Genomic DNA, 19370 nt, shown 5'->3' with positions numbered 1-19370 from the left:
ATATGGAAGCCCTTGGTGTACGAAATAGATTGATATGACGTGGATAGGAGATAGCTACAACATAAAAAGTTGGAAAAATATATAAAAATCCCTTTAAAACAAGCACTTTTTTTCATAAAACCTTTTTGGTTTAATTCTCTTTCCCAAACAGTAAGAAAATTTAATTCAAAAACTAGTTTTATTGTTACACAATTTATTGTAAAACTCGCACAAACAATAAGTTAAATATTATATACAAAAATAAAAACTCAAAAACAAAATCAGTACAAAAGCCGCTCCCTCCAAAAGCTTATACATTGTGTAAAGTACTAAAATTGTGGTACACATGGTTGTTCAATTGACTGCTCTGACTTGACAAGGCAAAAGAATTATAATAGGGGCCTCTGTGCTGTAAAGTGTCCTGGAAATCCATAGATGGTTGCACCACAGACGTTGGGGTGAAACTACTTAATGCAGTGATGTTCCTCTGGGACAGTTCGTTGACCAGCCCCAGAGACATCGGCCTGTTCACTGAGCTGGAGTCCAACGAGGTGTTGATATTGCTAAAAAAGTTATTTAGACAATGGATAGAGGAGATCCCGGAGAGAGATGTGCTCTTCTGATCATCTGATGTGGCTTCCACCACTGGAAATGATGGGGTGACCGTAGATGTGCTATCACCACCTTTCCTCCCTAGAGCCGAGCAATCACCTTCTCCACCTTTAGCTGTGACCGCATCAGTCTTATTGGATTTTGATTTCCGCTTTCCTCTCCGGCGAAAGGTCCCATTGTCAAAGATCTTTTCACAGTTAGGATCCAAGGTCCAGTAATTACCTTTGCCTAAATAGTGTTAAAAAAAATAAATAAATGTTATGTAATATAAAAAATATATAAATTGAAATATAAAGTTACAATGCTTAATATCATAAATATTTTACTAAATATTTTTTACAAAAAAAATTTAAAATATTTATTGTAACATCAAATAAAAAAATATTGCAAAAAACTATAGCAAAATTCTAGTTATTCATGCCTAGTCATTCTAAAAGTTTTTCTATTTTTATTTTTATTGCAATAAATCTCCCTCTTTGAGATTCGATCTAAAAGTCAATCTACTTGCGGAAATAAAACTAATTATGTAACAATAAAAAAAAAACTTTTAGGAATATTTACTGCTAAACTGTTTATTTTTGTTTTTGCTCTCAAATGGCCCAAGTGCAGTCAAGCAGGTTTTATGGTCGGCTGCACTTGGGCCATTTGAGGGCAAAAACTATGACGAAGTGCATAGTGCAAAGAATTAACAGCTATTTTTATACATTTATTTATGATTTGCCATACTATAAATAAAAATTAAAATATTAAATTAAGAGCAGGGAAATACTAATATAGAATTTTATTTTTAGTCGCAATTGTTATGACCATAAACCTATTCTTACCTGGGTCGTTCTCATCTCTTGGCACTTTTTTAAAGCAGTTGTTCAGAGACAAATTGTGCCGAATTGAATTTTGCCATCCTGCTTTGTTAGATTTATAAAAAGGAAAATTTTTTACCATGTACTGGTATATCTGGCTCAGGGTTATTTTATTTTCCGGAGTATTTTGAATGGCCATGGCAATAAGAGCCGAGTAGGAGTATGGAGGCCTTATGAGCTTCAGAAGATCCTCCTGAGAAGATCTGGTAAACCAATTGGGATCTGTTCCAATAAATCCAGATGAAATTGGCCCATATTGTCTCTGAGATCCGTGAGAAGGTTGCATATAGGAAGTTGGGTTACCTCCATGAATATAGCCAGGCGTGTTCACTCCTGACCCATTTAACCAAAAAGGGTTTGTTGAAGACGTATAGTTTGCAATTCCAATATTGTCCACGGTTGGTGTTGACTGCAAGTTCTTCTGATGGTACAGGCTACCATTTCCATAATATCCTTCCATCTTTGTGGTCTCCTGAGCACTTTTTGGATGAGTTTGTTGAAAATTTGTAGATCTCTGATGAGCTGGAAGATGGGTTGAGCAAATATTCTTCTTTGGAACCTTCACACATTAAGGTGCTTCTGGCCACAGGTGTCTAATGGCTTTAGACTGCTGTGTTTATGCTCCTCCAGAGTATAGCTCCGCCCTGCCCAAGATCAGTGATTGGTCTGGTTTTGCATACTGTGTTTTTCAAATGATGCATTCAACTGGTTGTTGAGGAGAAAAGAAATGTGTAAAGTAAAGGGGCAATTGTCAAAGAGGCTCTGGAGAACAAACCTTTCTTTTTTTTTCATTCAATGTTCTACTGATCTATCTGCATTTCAAGCTTTTTTCCCCTACTTGGATTAAAGTGTGAAATAAAAGTAAAAAATCTTGATTAAAAGGCAAGGTCTTCACATGAGAATCTCAAATACTCTTTACCATCTTTTTAAGTCAATTACAAAATATGTAAAAATAAGTAATAAAACAGCATTTAGTTAAGGAGCTGGAATTCTAGAAATTCTTTATAAATAATTAACTAGTAATTACATAATGATAAAATAAAATTAAAGTATTCTAATATAGTAAATTTTAATTTTTGGAGATTAATTATGATGTGGTGTAATTAAGTTTTTGCTTTTTTATTTGAAGAAATTGTTACATAAATTAATTGTATAATAATAAGCATACAGTCGTACGCATCATTGTGAATTCATTTATCAGCCCACATTAGTTTACTTGTGATTTGCTTTTTTTCACAGTTGCATTTACCACACCATAATTTTATATTTTGTCTTTAACAATTTAAATAAAAAAAACAAAATTCTTTAATAAAAACAAAAAACATACATTTTTTGTTTGATAATCATGCCACACAATACAAAAATATCACTATAAAATTCCTATTGCTGCTTTGATCCAATGAAAGATTATTTATCTTATGTACACGCATCAGAATAATTTAATATTAAATCTTAATTGTTTTTTAGTCATTACTCTACAAAATAAGTCCGTTATTTTCTAATGTGATTTAATTTATTTTTTGAATTTTCTTTAAAACAAACATTTGCAAATATTTAAGATACAGATTTATAAAGATGCCGTCCATTCTGTTATCCTCTATTTTGATAAAGGTAATCTTAGGTTTTATTAATCATTTTTTTTCAAATATTTAAGAAGGTTTTTTTTTAATAAAGTCATAACTAAAAATGGGCGATAATAATGGAATATTCGGGTTTGGATTACGCAATCGGAAAACCTGGTCCTATTCCACTATTCGTCACTAATAAGGAACCTATTGAAAATCAATGAAGGAACCTGAACATTATTCTGGGAAATCTTCAAGAAAAATGCCTCAATTCCCCATTGACTTGCATTAGGTTTGTCATTCATGATGAATGGTGGTATAGTATTCAGTTTTCGGATAGCATACTCAAACCCGAATATTTCACTATTCGCCCATCTATAGTCGTAACCTTTACTTTAGACTCTGTATTCACCAGTGTTTTTTACGGTTATTACAATTTTATCCTTAGCAAATTAAACCGATAGCCACATGATGGAAGAGGGAATTGCCATTCAACTTTTTGTCTGGAAGCTAATTTCATCCTGCATCATGAATGTGAATGAACCAGTGAGGTCTTAATTAAGACAAATTTATGCACAGATCTGCTATAGTCATGTAAGCCTTGGTCTATTACTGCTACCAATAAAGTCTCCAGAGCCCCTGATTGAAAAATGCAAAATTCACATCCATATAGGAATAAAGAATGACCTTTACAACCCATTATATACTATTGGCCCTCAGTGACCACACCTAAATACAAAAGGTATTCACTTCCCTTGTATAAGCCAGACCTGTGATTCTTACCTGCACTCATATGTAAACGATGACCAGAGGAGGTCTCCAGAGTCTCCGCAGGGGGTCAGGGTCTACTACATCCACTGATCAGAGGTGAAGCAAGGATGGTGGTTCAAAAATACATATACACACAGTATATAAATGTAAAAAGAAAATAGAAAATTAAATAGAAGAATATAATCAAATCAAAGACTTACATACATTAGGCTTACAATAATTTGTAGAGGCATGCTTATATATATATATGCATAAATATATATATATATATATATATATATATATATATATATATTATATAATATATATATACACACACAATACTATATATATATTTTATTATTATATATTTGTTTTTATTTTTTTATTTAATTTTTAATTTTTTTGTAATCTACCTTTACATATGTATATTTTTAAAAAAAAATCTCCATGTCACTATTGAAATTTAATGTTTTTGTCTTTTACACACATGTATGCGGTATATACACATTATATATATATATATATATATATATATATATATATATATATATATATATATATATATATAAAATGTGTGTGTATATGTGTGTGTAAAAGACAAAAACATTAAATTTCAATAGTGACATGGAGATTTTTTTAAAAATATACATATGTAAAAGTAGATTACAAAAAATATAAATTAAATAAAAAAATAAAAACAAATACATTTAGTTGGTAATACTGACATAAAAGATAGGTTTAAAATACACATAAAAGAAAGAAAAACCTCTAAAAATAAATAGTAATTAAATAAAAAACTTAGTCAGTGATGAGCGGACCCGTGGTAATTTGGGTTAGCCGAATCAGCACAAACTAAACAAAGTTGGGTTCGGGAACTGAACTTAACCCCAAACAACAAACCCCTTACAAGGCAAGGGGGACCCGAAGTTCTGTGTTGTAATATTATTGCACTAAGAGCTAGGGGGCTGCAAAAGGAAGTTAAATGGGGTAAGAGTGGGACAATTGCCCTACAAACAAATGTGGATAGGTAAATGGTTTCTGTCACCATAGCAGGTTACATGGCAACTAAATGCAGAAACTAAAAATTTTAAGGCTGTTTTCACAAGTCCTGTAATGATCCGTTTATAACAGATTCATCGGAGGACTAATAATCGATCCATTAACACAGATGGTACAAATGGATCACTTTCTTAACCCCTTCAACCCTGGGTGATTTTCTGTTTTGTTTTTTTGGGGTTTTTTTTTCTCCTCTACTTTTGAGAGTCAGAACTTTTTTTTTTATTTTTCCATCAACCTTGCCATGTAAGGGCCTATTTTTTGCGGGACGAATTGTACTTTTAAATGATACCATGAGTTTTACCACATAGTGTACTAGAAAACGGCTGAAAAATTCTAAATAAGGAAAAATTGCAATAAAGTGCAATAGCACGATTGTTTTTGGAATATTTTATTTACTGTGTTCACTATATCGTAAAACTATTGTGATGTTCTGATGCCACAGGTCAGTACGAGTTTGTAGACACAAAACATGTAAAGCTTTACTTTTACCTAAAGGGTTAAAAAAATTTCACAAGTTTGTCCAAAAAAAGTGGTGCACTTTTTGTGCCATTTTTTTGAAACTCGTAGCGTTCTCATTTTTTGGGATCTGGGGCTCAGTGAGGGTTTGTTTTGTGTCTTGGGCTTACGTTTTTAAGGGTATCAGTTTTGCACAGATGCTATGTTTTGATCGCCAGTTATTGCATTTTGCCAAAAATTTGCGGCGACCAAAAAATGTAAGTTTTGTGTTTGAAAGTTTTTGGGGTTTTTTGCCGTTAGTACATTTACTGATCAGATTGATTGATTTTATATTTTTATAGATCGGGCATTTCTGAACGCAGTGATAGCAAATGTGTATTTTTTTATAATTTTCAATGGGGCTAATGGGGGGTGAATTAAACTTTTTAGAGTTTATTTTAATTTTAGTAAACTTTTTTTTTTACTTTTTTTATTTTACTAGTCCCCCTAGGGGACTATAATTAGCAGAACTCTAATCGCTTGTTCGTTTCTGCAGATCACAGCTGCACAGCTCTTATTAGCTCTTATTAGCTGAAATGCTGCTTAACTCTCACACACGGTGCTCTGCCGGCAGTAAGAGGAAGTGACTCATGATAGCTACAGGAGTCATCACATGACCCTGTGCTATCATGGCAACATTCAGCTCCTTGTGATCACGTCACGTGACTTCCAAAGGTGGCAGGTGAGAGCGTGCTTACCGTGGCAGGCATTTACATCACACTGTCACATTTTGACAGCGCAATCTAAAGGGTTAACAGGCGCGGGTGGATCACAGATCCACTCGTGCCTGCTAGGCACACTTGTCAGCTGTTCAAATCAGCTGACATATGCAGGGATTACCGCAGGCTCACCACATCAGCCGGTGTGATAATCCTGACAGGATTCATGATGTTGTGAATATGTTAACCAATCTGTTAATTGATCAGTTATTATTGTCAATGGAACCGATAACTGATCAATTATCATTTTATATAGCTAAATAGATACTGTACACACATTCATAATGTCCCACCACCCTGCATTTTGTAAGTTGCACCCTTTAGTGCCTTTCATGTGGCACTAAAGGGTGTTAAGTCTTTTTTTTTTTAGCCCCAATTTCAATAGCTTGAAAAAAAAAAAAAAAAAAAGTGGTGTCCCTCTTATTTTTGGTAGTCGGCTAAGGTAAAGCATACAACCACAGCCTGCAGACCACAGCCAGCGGTTTTACCTTGGATGGTAATCCAAAACAGAGGTCACCCCATGCTGTTGCTTAAAATGTAACATTAATTTTTTTAAACAAAATTAGGTCCGACCAAAATTGGATCACCAGCCATGGTAAAGCGGACAGCTGGGGTCTGATAGTCTCAGGCTGGCGAGGACCATGGTTATTGGTCCCTCCACAGTCTAAAACCAGCAGGCCACAGCTGCCACAGAAGTGGTGCTATGCCTCTGCTCATCCTATTGCCCTTGTGTGATGATCAATGGGGAAATATATGGGGTTGATGCCTGCTATGTATAGCCAGTTAGTATCAAGTCCTGGTATTAGTAATGGGTGGGCATCTATCAGACACCCCCATTACTAATCCAGTATTTAAAAATTGAAAAAAAAAAAAAACTAAGATTTTATTTATAATAAAACCCCTGACACGAGCCCTCATTCACTAATTAGGAAAAAAAATCCTTTTAAGTCCACCGCAATCCTTAGTGAGTTACCACAACGTTCCTCCAAAGCGAACCTGATAGACATAGAAAGAGAAATATTAAAAGAAAAAAGACAACAGACCCCTTCATTCACCAATTTATTTCCCTTCAAAACCCTAATTCAGGTCCATCATAATAAGGGTGTTCCATGACATCCGCAGCCACACTGTTCCAGGCTGTGAAGAACTGAATGTTCCAAATCTCACACAAAGTAGTGTGGCAGCTGCATCATAATAGCAAGCATCCAGCAGGGTGACCACCCAGTAATCAGAACTGGTAACAGTCAGGGGAGTTGTCAGTGACTACAGGAAGTATTTGCTCATTCTAGTGTACCACCCCACGCTTGGCTGCAGCCGAGCCGCTCGGATCCGGGCTCGTCGGTCGGTGGCTCGAGCGCCTCCGGACCCGGGGTCACTTCGCTCTGAAAGGGTTTGCTGCCACTACTTAGGGGGTAGGTAGTTAGGTATACGGCCAGAGCCGTGTCAGAGTTCGTGACGCCAGCCATGGGACGTGGTGAAGGTGTAGACACCACTGCTGCAGTTATGGGGCACCCGGGGGAGATGGTTATGCAGCAAGATGTTAACCCCTCCGTAGGCAGGGATGATGGCCCCGGGGCCCGTTGGGGAGAGTAGCTGGGCAGTGCAGGGCGGCGCGCTGCCAGATGGCACTGTTGTACTCACAGTTACTGACACACACAAGTCTCTGGTAAACAAAGTTGATGGTGGTCGGTGCCCGCAGCCGGCTGCGTCTGGTCCCCCACCCAGTTTGGTGGTGTTTGCCTTTCTCCTGCACCGTGTTGTGAATGTGTAGACTGCCTGTGCTTCAGCAACGGGAGTCCACTCCCTGGCTTTGTGTATGTCGGAGGAGCCCGTTTGCCCGCAGACGCTGGCCCATGGGATCTCTCTGCCTGTGCGGTGGCTTTCTATCCCCCTCGGTGGGCTGTTGTCTTCAGTCGGGACTTGGGTGGGAAAGAACCTATAGTCCAGACCGCAATCAGTAGATTTGACTCGGTCCAGTGGCTTCTGGACCTCGTTCAGGGTCTGAGTACACACCTTGTGCTCCGGTTTCTGAGTCGGTTCCCCGGGTCGGTACCAGCGTGCCACTACCCTGCCCGGTCCACCACAGTTCCACCAAGCCGTCTTCCCGGCTCCTGCAGGCTAGGCCACCATCTGCCTCCTAGCCGCGGTACCAGGGCTACGACCCTGGCACCTGTCAGTTTCCGCTGCAGACCTGTCACCACAAGCCTGCTGCACTTCACTCCACAAGGCTCTCTGGACTCTTAGGTGGGCGTCGATAATGCTTGACTCCGCCCCCCTGATGTGTCCATCACGCAATGAGGGAGGTCACTAGGTTTTAAGGGTTGGCTGATGTCACCTTATTGGGGGACAGGTGTTGTGCGGGGCACTATCTGTGACTACCTGGCTAGTCCAGGGCGTCACACTAGCCATGCTGCCTAGAGGCAACGACAAGATCATCACTGGAAGATGTATTGTTATTTAAAATTTAAACATTTACCTGCCCCAGAAAACCTATTTTAAAAAGGCCCCTAAACAGCCTTTTTACCCGGTTGACCTTCACAGCCAAGTTCACCCGAGATCCATCACACAGCACCCAATTTTAAAAGAAATGGGCCACCGACACCTCATTCAACAGATGGCTCAAAAACCAGAAGTGCCAGGTGCATAACTTGTTGAGGTTCACTCTGATTTGCTCATTTTCAAGGGGGTGATGTTGAAGAAAGATGCCCATGGTCCTCAGGTGCTAACTCTGTGCATTCAGCAGGGCAACAATTCCTATACTGCCTGTTTGACAAGTTCTCACATAAGACTAAATTTTCTTCACGTTGTGTTTAATTGCTGCACTTAAAAAGCTTGTAGTTGGATTTGGGATCGATCCAGAGGTACGTCAGCTACACCTGCTACTGCCAGTCCCAGCCTTTTAGCCTCCCCCATGCTGTTCATAGAGTGTCCAGGGGACCTTAAATATATATATTTTTTTTTTAAATACTGCTCAAAGCAGGCAGACATACAACATTGGCAGAGTTTACTCTAAGGCTGGAATCACACTTGTGAGTGTAAAATCGGTCCGATTCTCATGCTATAAAGTCGGACGATTTCTTCTCACATTTCATCAGTGTGCTGTCAGTAAGCTGTCAGTGTGCAATCAGTTTTTACCCTCAGCAGCTGCTAATCATGTACTGTTATGTACAGGAGCATTTACAGTGTTCTCTGCTATATGTGTGAAATGTATTGAGAAAAACGGATGTCACTAGGATGGTGTGTGTGCCGTCCGTGTGACATCCTTTTTTTTTTCACGCACCCATAGACTTGCATTGAAGAGACCCGTGCGAGAAACTCACCAAAACGCAGCATGCTACGATTTTTTTTCTCAGTCCGATTTGGAGTGAGAAAAAAATAGCAGATGGGAGCTGCCTCATTGATTAACATTGGTCCGACTGCAATGCAAGATTTTCTCGCATTGCACTCGTGCAAGTTAATCGCAAGTGTGAAGCCGGCCTAACAGCAACAAGTTTAACAAATAAGGTCTCCTATATAGCCTGTATTCCCAGGTCACCCACACAGCCAAGATTGACAGGGCTCCCCCAAAGACCACCACATTTTAAAAAGGCTCCTAAACAGCCTTTTTATCCGATTGATGATCACAGGAAAGAGTGCACAAGATCCATCACTCTTGCATACTGCTGGAATACATTTTTTTTTTTTTAACTGAAGCCACAGACCCGGATGCAGACTGGCGAAAAGAATTTTGTAAGAACTAAAGCCACAGACCCTGCTGATAAGTGTCGAGAGGTACATTATTAGTGCAAAATTAAGTGGATAGATCCTGGTGGGTGCAAAATGGCTACAGCTACAATTTTGTTAAAAAAAAAAAACGCCGGAGAGACAAGAGTGAATGTATTTATTTCTTTTTTACTAATTATTTTGGATTTTACCTTTGTTTACGACATTACTTACATGAAACTTTATTCCCTTCAAAAACATGAAAAAGGAACCCGGAGTAGGAGGAGGACAATGAGAGGACTAGGTTCTGGTTCTACGGATGTGTCAGTCGAACAGGCAGTAGTCAATTTTTTTTAATTTTTTTTGAGGGGGTAAGGGGTGGAAATTTTTGCATATTTTTCCTTTGTTTATGAACATAAGTTAAATAACTTACTTGAAGCTCTAACCCCACCAAAATAATAAAAAGGAATCTGGAGGGGAAAGAGGAGAAGATCAAAGAGGAGTAGGTTCAGGTGGACTTGGCGGTGTCAGTCAAAGAGGCGGCAGAGGAGGAGGAAGCCTCAAATCATTTATATATTTGTTTTCAATATGATACTATTTTTAGGGATTAATGTATTTTTAGAGTCTCCTCTAAAACATTGGTAATGACAAATAGAGTATAACAGTGTCTGGTTGTGGGTGGTATAGTTGTCTACTCTGCCAAAGACAGTGTCATCCATGACTTATTTAATGAAAGTGAGCTTGTACACATTAGCTGAGGATAGGAGGATTTAACTACCTTTGATGACTCCCCCACGTTTAGACGGTACACTCAAGACAGGGGAGGCCATAATCCCCAAAGCGTATTGTGCAAGCTCGGCCATGTACAGTGGAACCTTGGTTTATGAGAACAATCCGTTCAGGGAGTGTGCTTGTAAACCAAGTTAGGGTCCCGTTACATGTAGCAACGCATTAGCGATCTGACCTGGCAGGGATCGCTGGAACATCGCTATGTGACGCCCTGGGCAAGCCAGGGGTCACAGGTCACAACATCACATGCACCCCACATTCCCTGCAGGAACATCTAAGCTAACCCAAAATCCTTGTTGCCTTCCTCCAGGGGCTGATGTCCACACCAGGGGGTGGGCCAGGCGGTTGGCTCCGCCCACCGAGGAGTTCACAGCCCTGGAGGCGGGAAAACCAGGCAGTGAAGTTAGGGAAGTGAAGGAGTAAACAGTGAAGTGGTAGAGGAGCAAAGGAGAGAAGCTGAAGTGACAGAAAAGTGAGAGTAGTAAAGCCTGAAGTTTGTCCGGGTGTGTGCCCCGGACTGAGACAGCAAGGTCAGCAGACGGCGGTGATAGTCTGCAGGGGGACTGCTTGGAGGTTGCTGGAAGGACCGCGGACGGGTGGTGACCCGGCGGTACCGGAGCAGTATACGAAGAACAGTCAGCACCAGGGCAGGGGCCTTTCGGATCCCGGCAAGGCTAGGAGTCGCCATAATTTGCCAAATCCGTCAGTGAAGGGGACCTCTGCCTCCTAACAATCAAGTCCCGATTGAAGGCAACGGTCCGACCGTGAAGGGGAGACACCGCCACCGCCAAGGCACCAGTTTCCCAGGGCCAGCGCCTGCGGGCAAAGTAGGGCTCCTTCGGCCCAGATTGAAGCCGAGGAGTGGGTAACCGGTGGGGACCCATCGCTACCAAGAGACTTTACATAGGTGCAGGGAAGAGACCGTCACCGCTAACGGCAGGGAACCGCAGCACCGTAACCGTCCAAGGGACCCGTCCAACCAGCCGTTTGTTTACCGAGAACTGTGTCGTGTTTACTGGCTGAGTGAGTACCTCCGTGCCGCGCTGCCCCTGTGCCCCTGCACCCCCACAGGCCCCATACCCGCCTGTCCACCATACCAACCCCATCACTGGGCCCCGGGAGCACCAAGACCCCTACCCACGGAGGGGCAAATCAACAACTGGCTGCTCCGTACCATCACTCCCGGGCTCCCCAGAAAGAGCAGCGGTGGTGTCCACTTAATCACCACAACCGTGGGTGGCGTCACGGACAATAAACTATCCCAAATCCCAATCCCCTTTCACTCACGGGCGAGGAGCGCCGCTCGAGTCCCCGGGATCCGGCCCATCACTCGAGCCACCGAGCAGCAGCAGGCCGCAGCAGCCGCGGCAGCCGGACCCGAGCAGTGGGAGAGCGCGGCGTCCCCTCCTCCGCCCGCGACAACTTGGCGTCACGAACAGGATCTTACCGCTCTGCCGTTGGGTAGAGGTGCGCCTTGTGACTGCCGGAGGTATCCGGCCGGAAAATTTCAGAAGTCGCCATCTTTGGCGCGAAAAGTTTCCGCTCGAGCGTCTTCTCGAGTAGCAGAGGCACGAAGGCCAAAACCCCGCCCCGATAGAGGAGGGGCCGAAAAGAGGCTAAGGGGGACGAAATGGCGACTGGTCGCATGTAGCCGCGGCTATAGAAGCAGAGATGCCAGGACTCTGCAACAATACTGGGTTCCTGGAAGGCACGATTGCCAAGATGTACAACCCAACTCCCAACGAGGAAGCCCCCGCGCCCGGCACGGCGATGTGGTTGAGGGACCGGACCGTCCCGCTGAGTAACCGTCTGCAGGCCCACATGCAACTCCTCCTGGAGGAGTGGGAGACCGACATGGCGGACGTGGTGGCTGCTATGCAGAGACGCGAGGTGGAAGAGGATTTGGAGGAGCGGGTAAAAGACCCACGCCCCTGTATTCCCGAGGGATCGGCCATTGAAGCTGAGGGGCCCGGCCTGCCTCCGCTCACCCTGCCTCTCGCCCCCGCTACCCGCGTTAGCTGCTGCCGCCCCACCACTAGGCCCGCTACCTGCCCAACTGGTAGCGATACCCTGCCAATCCGCCTCGGCGGACCAACCGGCTGCAGACACTCAGGACGTTCCCGAATCGTTCCCGGGGGAACCGCTGGAACCGCGGCCCTGTAATGAAAATGTGCCCGAAGCCCCGGCAGTGATGGTGCCAGACCCCGAGACCGGGACCGTGGCATGGATGAAAGCCCGGGTGATTCAATTCCACCAACGTCAGCAGGATCAGATCTTTAGGATGATGGAGCAGTGGACCATCGAGGTGGAGATGCTGATTGCAACTGCCCCGATGTACGGAGGGGGAACAGATGTAGCAGAACCGACTGGTGACCCACGTCCCTATGTCCTACCAGGACCGGCCGCTGTGGCTGAGGGGCCCGGCCTAGTCTCGACCTATGCATCATCCTTGCCGTTACTTCTGGGGCGCCTCATGTAAACTCACCTGACCTGCTGCCCCGTGCTGCTGCAGAGGGATCTGATGTGCTGGATGCTGGAGGCCAGGAGGCTGCGGCAGCTGGCGGTAACCCGCCTGGCGCAGGAACAAGAGATGATGACTCCGGCCCCAGCCCCGGGTCCGCTGCTGAGTTTGAAGAGGCAAGTGAGCGCTCCCGCTATGTGGGAGACCCCGTGGTGTTCCATACCCCGCGTACCGGTGGAAATGGGTCGAGTCCCCGGTGATCCGGCCCATCGCTCGAGCCACCGAGCAGCAGCAGGCCGCAGCAGCCGCGGCAGCCGGACCCGAGCAGTGGGAGAGCGCGACGTCTCCTCCTCCGCCCGCGACAGCTACATGGTCGCTGGTGAGCTGTCAATCAGGCAGATCTCCACAGTGATCAGAGATCAGCCACAGGCCACCAGCGACCCATGTTATGACGGCTCCCTGCTGGCTACCGTAGAAATCTCCTGTAATGCCAGACCTGGATTCAGTTACCTGCTTTGCACTTCAGAGCTCTCAGCTGCAGCCTGGTCTGATCTCAGAGTTTGCAGGACTGCACCGCGAGCGTCAAGTGATTGATTCCCCGGCGATTGCGGTTAAGTTCATAACAGCTGCGGACAGCTCGGGGTGCAATCCAGAGTTCAGGTGAGAGAACCGAAGATCAGTCCGGCCTGTCTTCAGCTGTCATGAACTGAACTGCAATTGCTGGGGAATCAATCACTCGGCGCTCGCGGTGAAGTCTAGGCTGCACTCCGGAGCTCAGGTGAGAGCTTCGGAGTGCAATGCAGGTAACTGAATCCAGGCCTGGCATTACAGGAGATTCCTCCAGTAGCCAGTCCGACGCTGGGTGCTCGTTGGTCTCCTGCCGTCAAAGACGCCGATGCGTGCTGCACAGCGGGAGACCAACATGCAAAAAATGTTTTGTCACAATCAGCGACCTCGCAGCAGGGGCCCGCTTACTGCTGCTTTTCACACAGCAATATCGCTAGCAAGGTCGCTGATACATCACAAAACCTGTGAAGTTTCAGTGATCTCGTTGTGTGTGACGGGGGCTTAACTCGTCTAGCAAAACAAAATTTCCGATAGGAAATAATGCAAGCTCAGACAATTCGTTCCACAATTTGTTCAATGCCCCATCCTGGTCCCCTATTGTGCCATTTCATCACATGCACACACACATATTATGCTCACCTTACCATCTGTTCCATCACCGGCCTCATTGTTCTTGTAGTTCGCCGGTACAGGATGTGTATCAGGTAACCATCGCAACCGATGCCGGAGCTTCCGCTGCCAGAGCTCTAACAAAGGCAGGAGCTGCGTGCCTCTGATTAGCCAGCGTGCTGCGTTTGAGTAGTGGCTGACAGCGGAAGTTCCTCCTTCATCGCGATGGTTACCCGATACACATCCTGTACCGGCGAACTACAAGAACCAAGAGGCCGGCGATGGAATGGAAGGTAAGGTGAGCATAGAGTGTGATTGTGTGTGTGAGTGTGTGTCGACTGCAAGAGCAGGTCAGAGTGCGGTTAAAGTACGGAATCAGAAGTGTGTGTGGTGAGTATTTTCTTGTACGGCAAAGCTTGCTCATAAACGGAGTTATAAATTTACAGCAAGCTTTGCTCATATAGCGAAATGCTCGCAAACTGGGTTACTCGTAAACCAAGGTTCCACTGTATTCAATTTTGCCACACACAAATTAAATGGTGCAGAACCAACAGCTGGCACTGCAATACATGTGGACATGTACTCTTCTACCATGTTTGATAAGTGTTGACTCCTGGTAATATGCACCATAGCAGATGGTGTTGCTGCATGTAGTGTCTGTCTGCACATGAATTGTTGCCATGTTAAGGACCCTCCCTTCTGAGGTGTGGGCAGTGCAACTGCTGTGTTGTTCACTTTCATTTCCTCCGCCTTGTTATTCCACCGAGCCCTTACTGTCTTGTCAGAAAGCCATAAGTAGATTTGTGCATTTCCTAGTAGGGTGTCACTTCAAAATGTGTGGAAATAAACCACCTCTCATACATAATCCCATGTATTGGATTTACATTTGTCCACAGCAGTGCTGATTTTCTTTCATGGTTTTATTCTAGCTTCGATGCTTCTTATTTGGCCATAAGTAGAGCGTTACAGCTTGGACTCGCTCACTTTTCGATCTCGCTCCAGTGGCAAAGCTACTTTGCCTTTGCAGCGTGGATCCAGCAGAGTCACCACCCAGTAATTACCACTGGTCAAAATCCTTGCAACTCGAGGGTCATTGAGCAGACACAACAGCATGTATTGGCTCATGTGAGCCAGGCTTCCCAGAGTCAATGACGTCCTCTGTTGCAGGTGTCTGGGCTAGATCCTCTGTATCCTCTTAGCCAAGCCGCAGTGATGACCCTGACCACCTTTATGGGAAGACATTCCTCCTCTGAATTTGGCTGGACTTGGCCCAGGAACCCAACCTAGGAACTCTGGCAGGATGACAGCCCAGATAATGGAGTCAACGTTTCCTCTTCCTCAGACTCCTTTTCCTCCTTTGTCACCACCATATCCATTATGGCCTCCAGTGGTGTTTCTAGCAGGCATAAAACTGGTATAGTGATGCTGATTATTGAGTCATCAGTGCTAGCCATGTTGGTAAAGTATTCAAAGAAGAGTGTGACGCCCTGGGCAAGCCAGGGGTCACAGGTCATTGCACCATCACACCCTACACCCCAGTTAGGAACACCACAGCTAAACTAAAATCCTTGTTGCCTTCCTCCAGAGGCTGATGTTCACACCAGGGGGTGGGCCAGGCGGTTGGCTCCGCCCACCGAGGAGTTCACAGCTCTGGAGGCGGGAAAAACCAGTAGTCCAGATAGGGACGGAGAGGAGTAAACAAGTAGGAGATTAGCTCAGGGAGAGCTTGAGTAAACAGCTAAGATGAGCTGAGGAAGTGAAAGTAGTAAAGTGAAGTGGAAGTGGTAAAGGAGGAGTAAGATGAGCTGAAGGAAGGTGAAAGGTGACAGAAAGAAAGCCTGAAGTGAGTCCAGCTGTGTGCAGGACAGAGTCAGCAAGGTCAGCAACGGTGGTGATTGTCTGAAGGGGTGACCGTTTGGAAGTTCCTGGAAGGACCGTGGACGGGTAGTGGCCCGGCGGTCTGGAGCAGCGTACCAAAGGACAGTCAGCACCAGGGCAGGGGCCTCTCGGACCCCGGCAAGGCTAGGAGTCGCCAGAATTTGCCAAATCCGTCAGTGAAGGGGACGTAGATCCCCCAGCAACCAAGTCCCGATTGAAGGCAACAGCCCAACCATTGTAGCAGAGACACCGCCACCGCCAGGGCACCAGTTTCTCAGGGCCAGCGCCTGCGGGCAAAGAGTAGAGCTCCTCCGGTCCAGCTTGAAGCTGGGGAGCGGGTTACCGGTGGGAACCCATCGCTACCAACACACGAACATTAGGTGCAAGGCAAAGGGACATCACCATCACCTACTGGGAGAGCAAGTGCAGCCGTCCGTGGGAACCGTCTTTCCAGCCGTGTGGTTTACCGTAAAACTGTGTCTACGTCTCAGGGTGAGTGAGTACCACAGTGCCGCAAGGCACAGCGCTGCCCCCGCGTCCCTGCGCCCACCAGGCCCTGCACCCTGTACATCATCACCGGGCCCCGGGATCACCAACCCCTACCCACGGAGGGGCAACCCAACACCTTGCTGCTACACGCCATCATTCTCGGGACCCACATATAAAGCAGCGGTGGTGAAATCACCACAACCGTGGGTGGCGTCACGGACAATATCCCAACACCCAAATTCCCCCCTTTCACTCACGGGCGAGGAGTGCCGCTCGAGAACCCCCGGGATCCGGCCCACAGCTCGAGCCACCACTGAGCAGCGGCAGCCGCCGGACCCGAGCAGAAGGGGTGAGCGCGGTGTGCTGACACCCTCCTCCCCGCCCGCGACAAGAGCAACACAGCACACAAGTCCTGCAAGGAGACACACTCTTAAGGCTGCTTTACACCAGACAATCTATCGTGCGATAGATTGTCGGGGTCACGGTTTTTGTGACGCACATCCGGCATCGCTGGCGATGCCGGCCTGTGTGACACCTCCTAGCGACGCAGTATCGCTCACAAATCATGAGTCGTGTACTGCTCGCTAGGTTCCATAATATCGTTTAATTTAGTTGTTCATCATTTCCGGGGGAGCACACGTCGCTCCGTGTGACACCCCGGGAATGATGAACAGCAGCTCACCTGCGTCACGAGGCCGCCGCCGGCTATGTGAAGGAAGGAGGTGGGCAGGATGTTTACGTCCCGCTCATCTCCGCCCCTCCGCTTCCATTGGCCGGCGCCCGTGTGACGTCGCTGTGACGCCGAACGTCCCTCCCACTCCAGGAAGTGGACGTTTGCCGCTCACAGCGTGGTTGCACGAGAGGTAAGTACGTGTGACGGGGGTTACTGACTTTGTGCGACACGGGCAGCGATTTGCCCGTGACGCAAAAAGGACGGGGCGGGTATGATCGATTGTGAAATTGCACAATCGGTCGTACCGTGTAAAGCAGCCTTTAGTGAAGTGGTGTTGGTCCACAGGGCTATTCTGCCTTGCATAATGCAGCTGATACTCCACTTTTCCCTGCTGCTGCATGCAGTCTCTCTACCATATACAAGGTGGAGTTCCAAGGTCTCTCTACCATATGCAAGGTTGGTATATCGCATATGAGACTGTGAACAGGAAAGCCAAAGTGACTCTACTGTGCTGACAAGTGAGCAGCAACAGGATGAGAATGCCGAAGATTTGCACATTCTGTCCACACTTTCAGCAGAAGCGCTGACATATGTGGTTATTTTTTTTTGGAAGCTCTGCACCACAACATTCAGCACATGTGTCAAGCAAGGGATGTGAGTCAAGATGCTTAGGCCCAGAGCCGCAATGAGATTTTGAGCGTTATCGCACCTCACCAGGCTGGGCTGTTGGTTCACTGTCAACAGCCACTTATCTGTTGTGTTATACCTGTCCACAGATCCTGCATTGTGAGGTTTGTCCCCCAGGCATATAAGTTTAAGAATGGCCTCCTGTCATGTATCCCTGGTGGTGCAGGTCTTATTGTAACCAGATGTGGAGGAGGTGGTAGAGTAATCAAGTAAGAAAAGAAGGCAACACTGACCGACAAGCGTCGAGCTATCAGAGGTGGTGCTAGAACATATAGTGGAGGAGGATCAGCATAAGGCACTAGTCGTTCAAGTATGTTTACCCAGTGTGCGGTTAGAGAGCTATACCATCCCTGCCCATTCTTACTGGTCCACGCATCCACTTAAGGTATTGCAGAGTAAACAACGGATTTCTTCCACCACATGTGTGCAGGGCAGTGATATCACGCCTAGGAAAAAAAAATGGGATTAGAAGGAACCTGGGATCTTTCCTTATTTTTCAGTAAACTACTCCACCTCATAATTGCAAGTCAGATGATGAATCATGCCGGTAGTGCTCATGTTGAGAAGATTTTTCCCATGCTTCAGGCTATGACACCATAGTGTGCAAACCATTGGAGATGAGCGAACCTGTCAAAGTTCAGTTCAGCGAGCCTTACTAAACAAACGCTACATTCACCAAACTGTTTGACAAACCGAACTCCGAACCTTTTCGAATCCCATTGAATGCAATGGGAGGCCAAACGTAAGGCAGAAAAAACAATTTTAGGAGAGTCAAAAAGCTTCCAAAACAGCAAAAGTACATTTTACAGTGCAGCATCACTGTTTTGGCTTAGCCTTTAGCTTCCTAGACTATTGACATAAGAAAAATAGGGAAGGATGAGAGACAGGTGTAGGGCTGCTGCTCCCATACCCCTGCCATTACAGACAAGGCACAACTTTGTAACCTATCTTGAAGCCTTGATATTTAAAAAACATTGCAGGCAGACAGCAGGACAGTGGCATCAATTGCCCCCTCGCCCATAGTGCGTTTGCAATTTGACTTCAAAATTGGCTGGAATCATGGGTGAACACCATGTCACTTTGGGCATTTCAGGAGCTCCCCAAATCAGTTGAATTCCACCACATATTACTAGAGATGAGCGAACCGGTCGCGGTTCGGCTCGAGCTTGGTTTGCCGAACGGAGGTCTGGTTCGAGTTCGGTTCGGCGAACCACTCGAACCCATAGGAAACAATGGGAGGCAATCACAAACACATAAAAACACATTATAAATGTACACATACAGTTAATAAACATTGCCATAACACTTACCTGTCCCCGGGATGCGTCCTGCACTCTGTCTCCCGCCGCTTTTCCATTGGTAATCGCTGCGTCTTCCCGGTAACCAGCAGTGATGCAGGACCTATTGTGACGTCAAAATAGCCATGTGACCAGTCACGTGTCTAGCCTGTCAATAACGGAGATCACCGTTGCC

General features: G+C 45.6%; 1 protein-coding gene across 1 annotated transcript in view; it reads right to left on the bottom strand.

Annotated features, from left to right (window-relative positions):
* Positions 1 to 289: 289 nt before the first annotated feature.
* The window catches only part of LOC142258200 (forkhead box protein I1c-like), a 36773-nt gene continuing 17692 nt past the window's right edge, over positions 290 to 19370 (bottom strand). Inside the window, exons 3-4 of the mRNA XM_075331088.1 lie at positions 1416 to 2010; positions 290 to 819 (exon numbers count right to left, since the gene is read on the bottom strand). Of these exons, the coding sequence (XP_075187203.1) occupies positions 290 to 819; positions 1416 to 2010 (1125 nt within the window). The remainder of the gene's footprint in view (positions 820 to 1415; positions 2011 to 19370) is intronic.

Source organism: Anomaloglossus baeobatrachus, chromosome 1 (assembly GCF_048569485.1).
Source record: "Anomaloglossus baeobatrachus isolate aAnoBae1 chromosome 1, aAnoBae1.hap1, whole genome shotgun sequence".
Taxonomy (NCBI): Eukaryota; Metazoa; Chordata; class Amphibia; order Anura; family Aromobatidae; genus Anomaloglossus; species Anomaloglossus baeobatrachus.
Note: the sequence above shows the minus strand (reverse complement) of the source record. Positions and strands in the feature narration are given on the sequence as shown.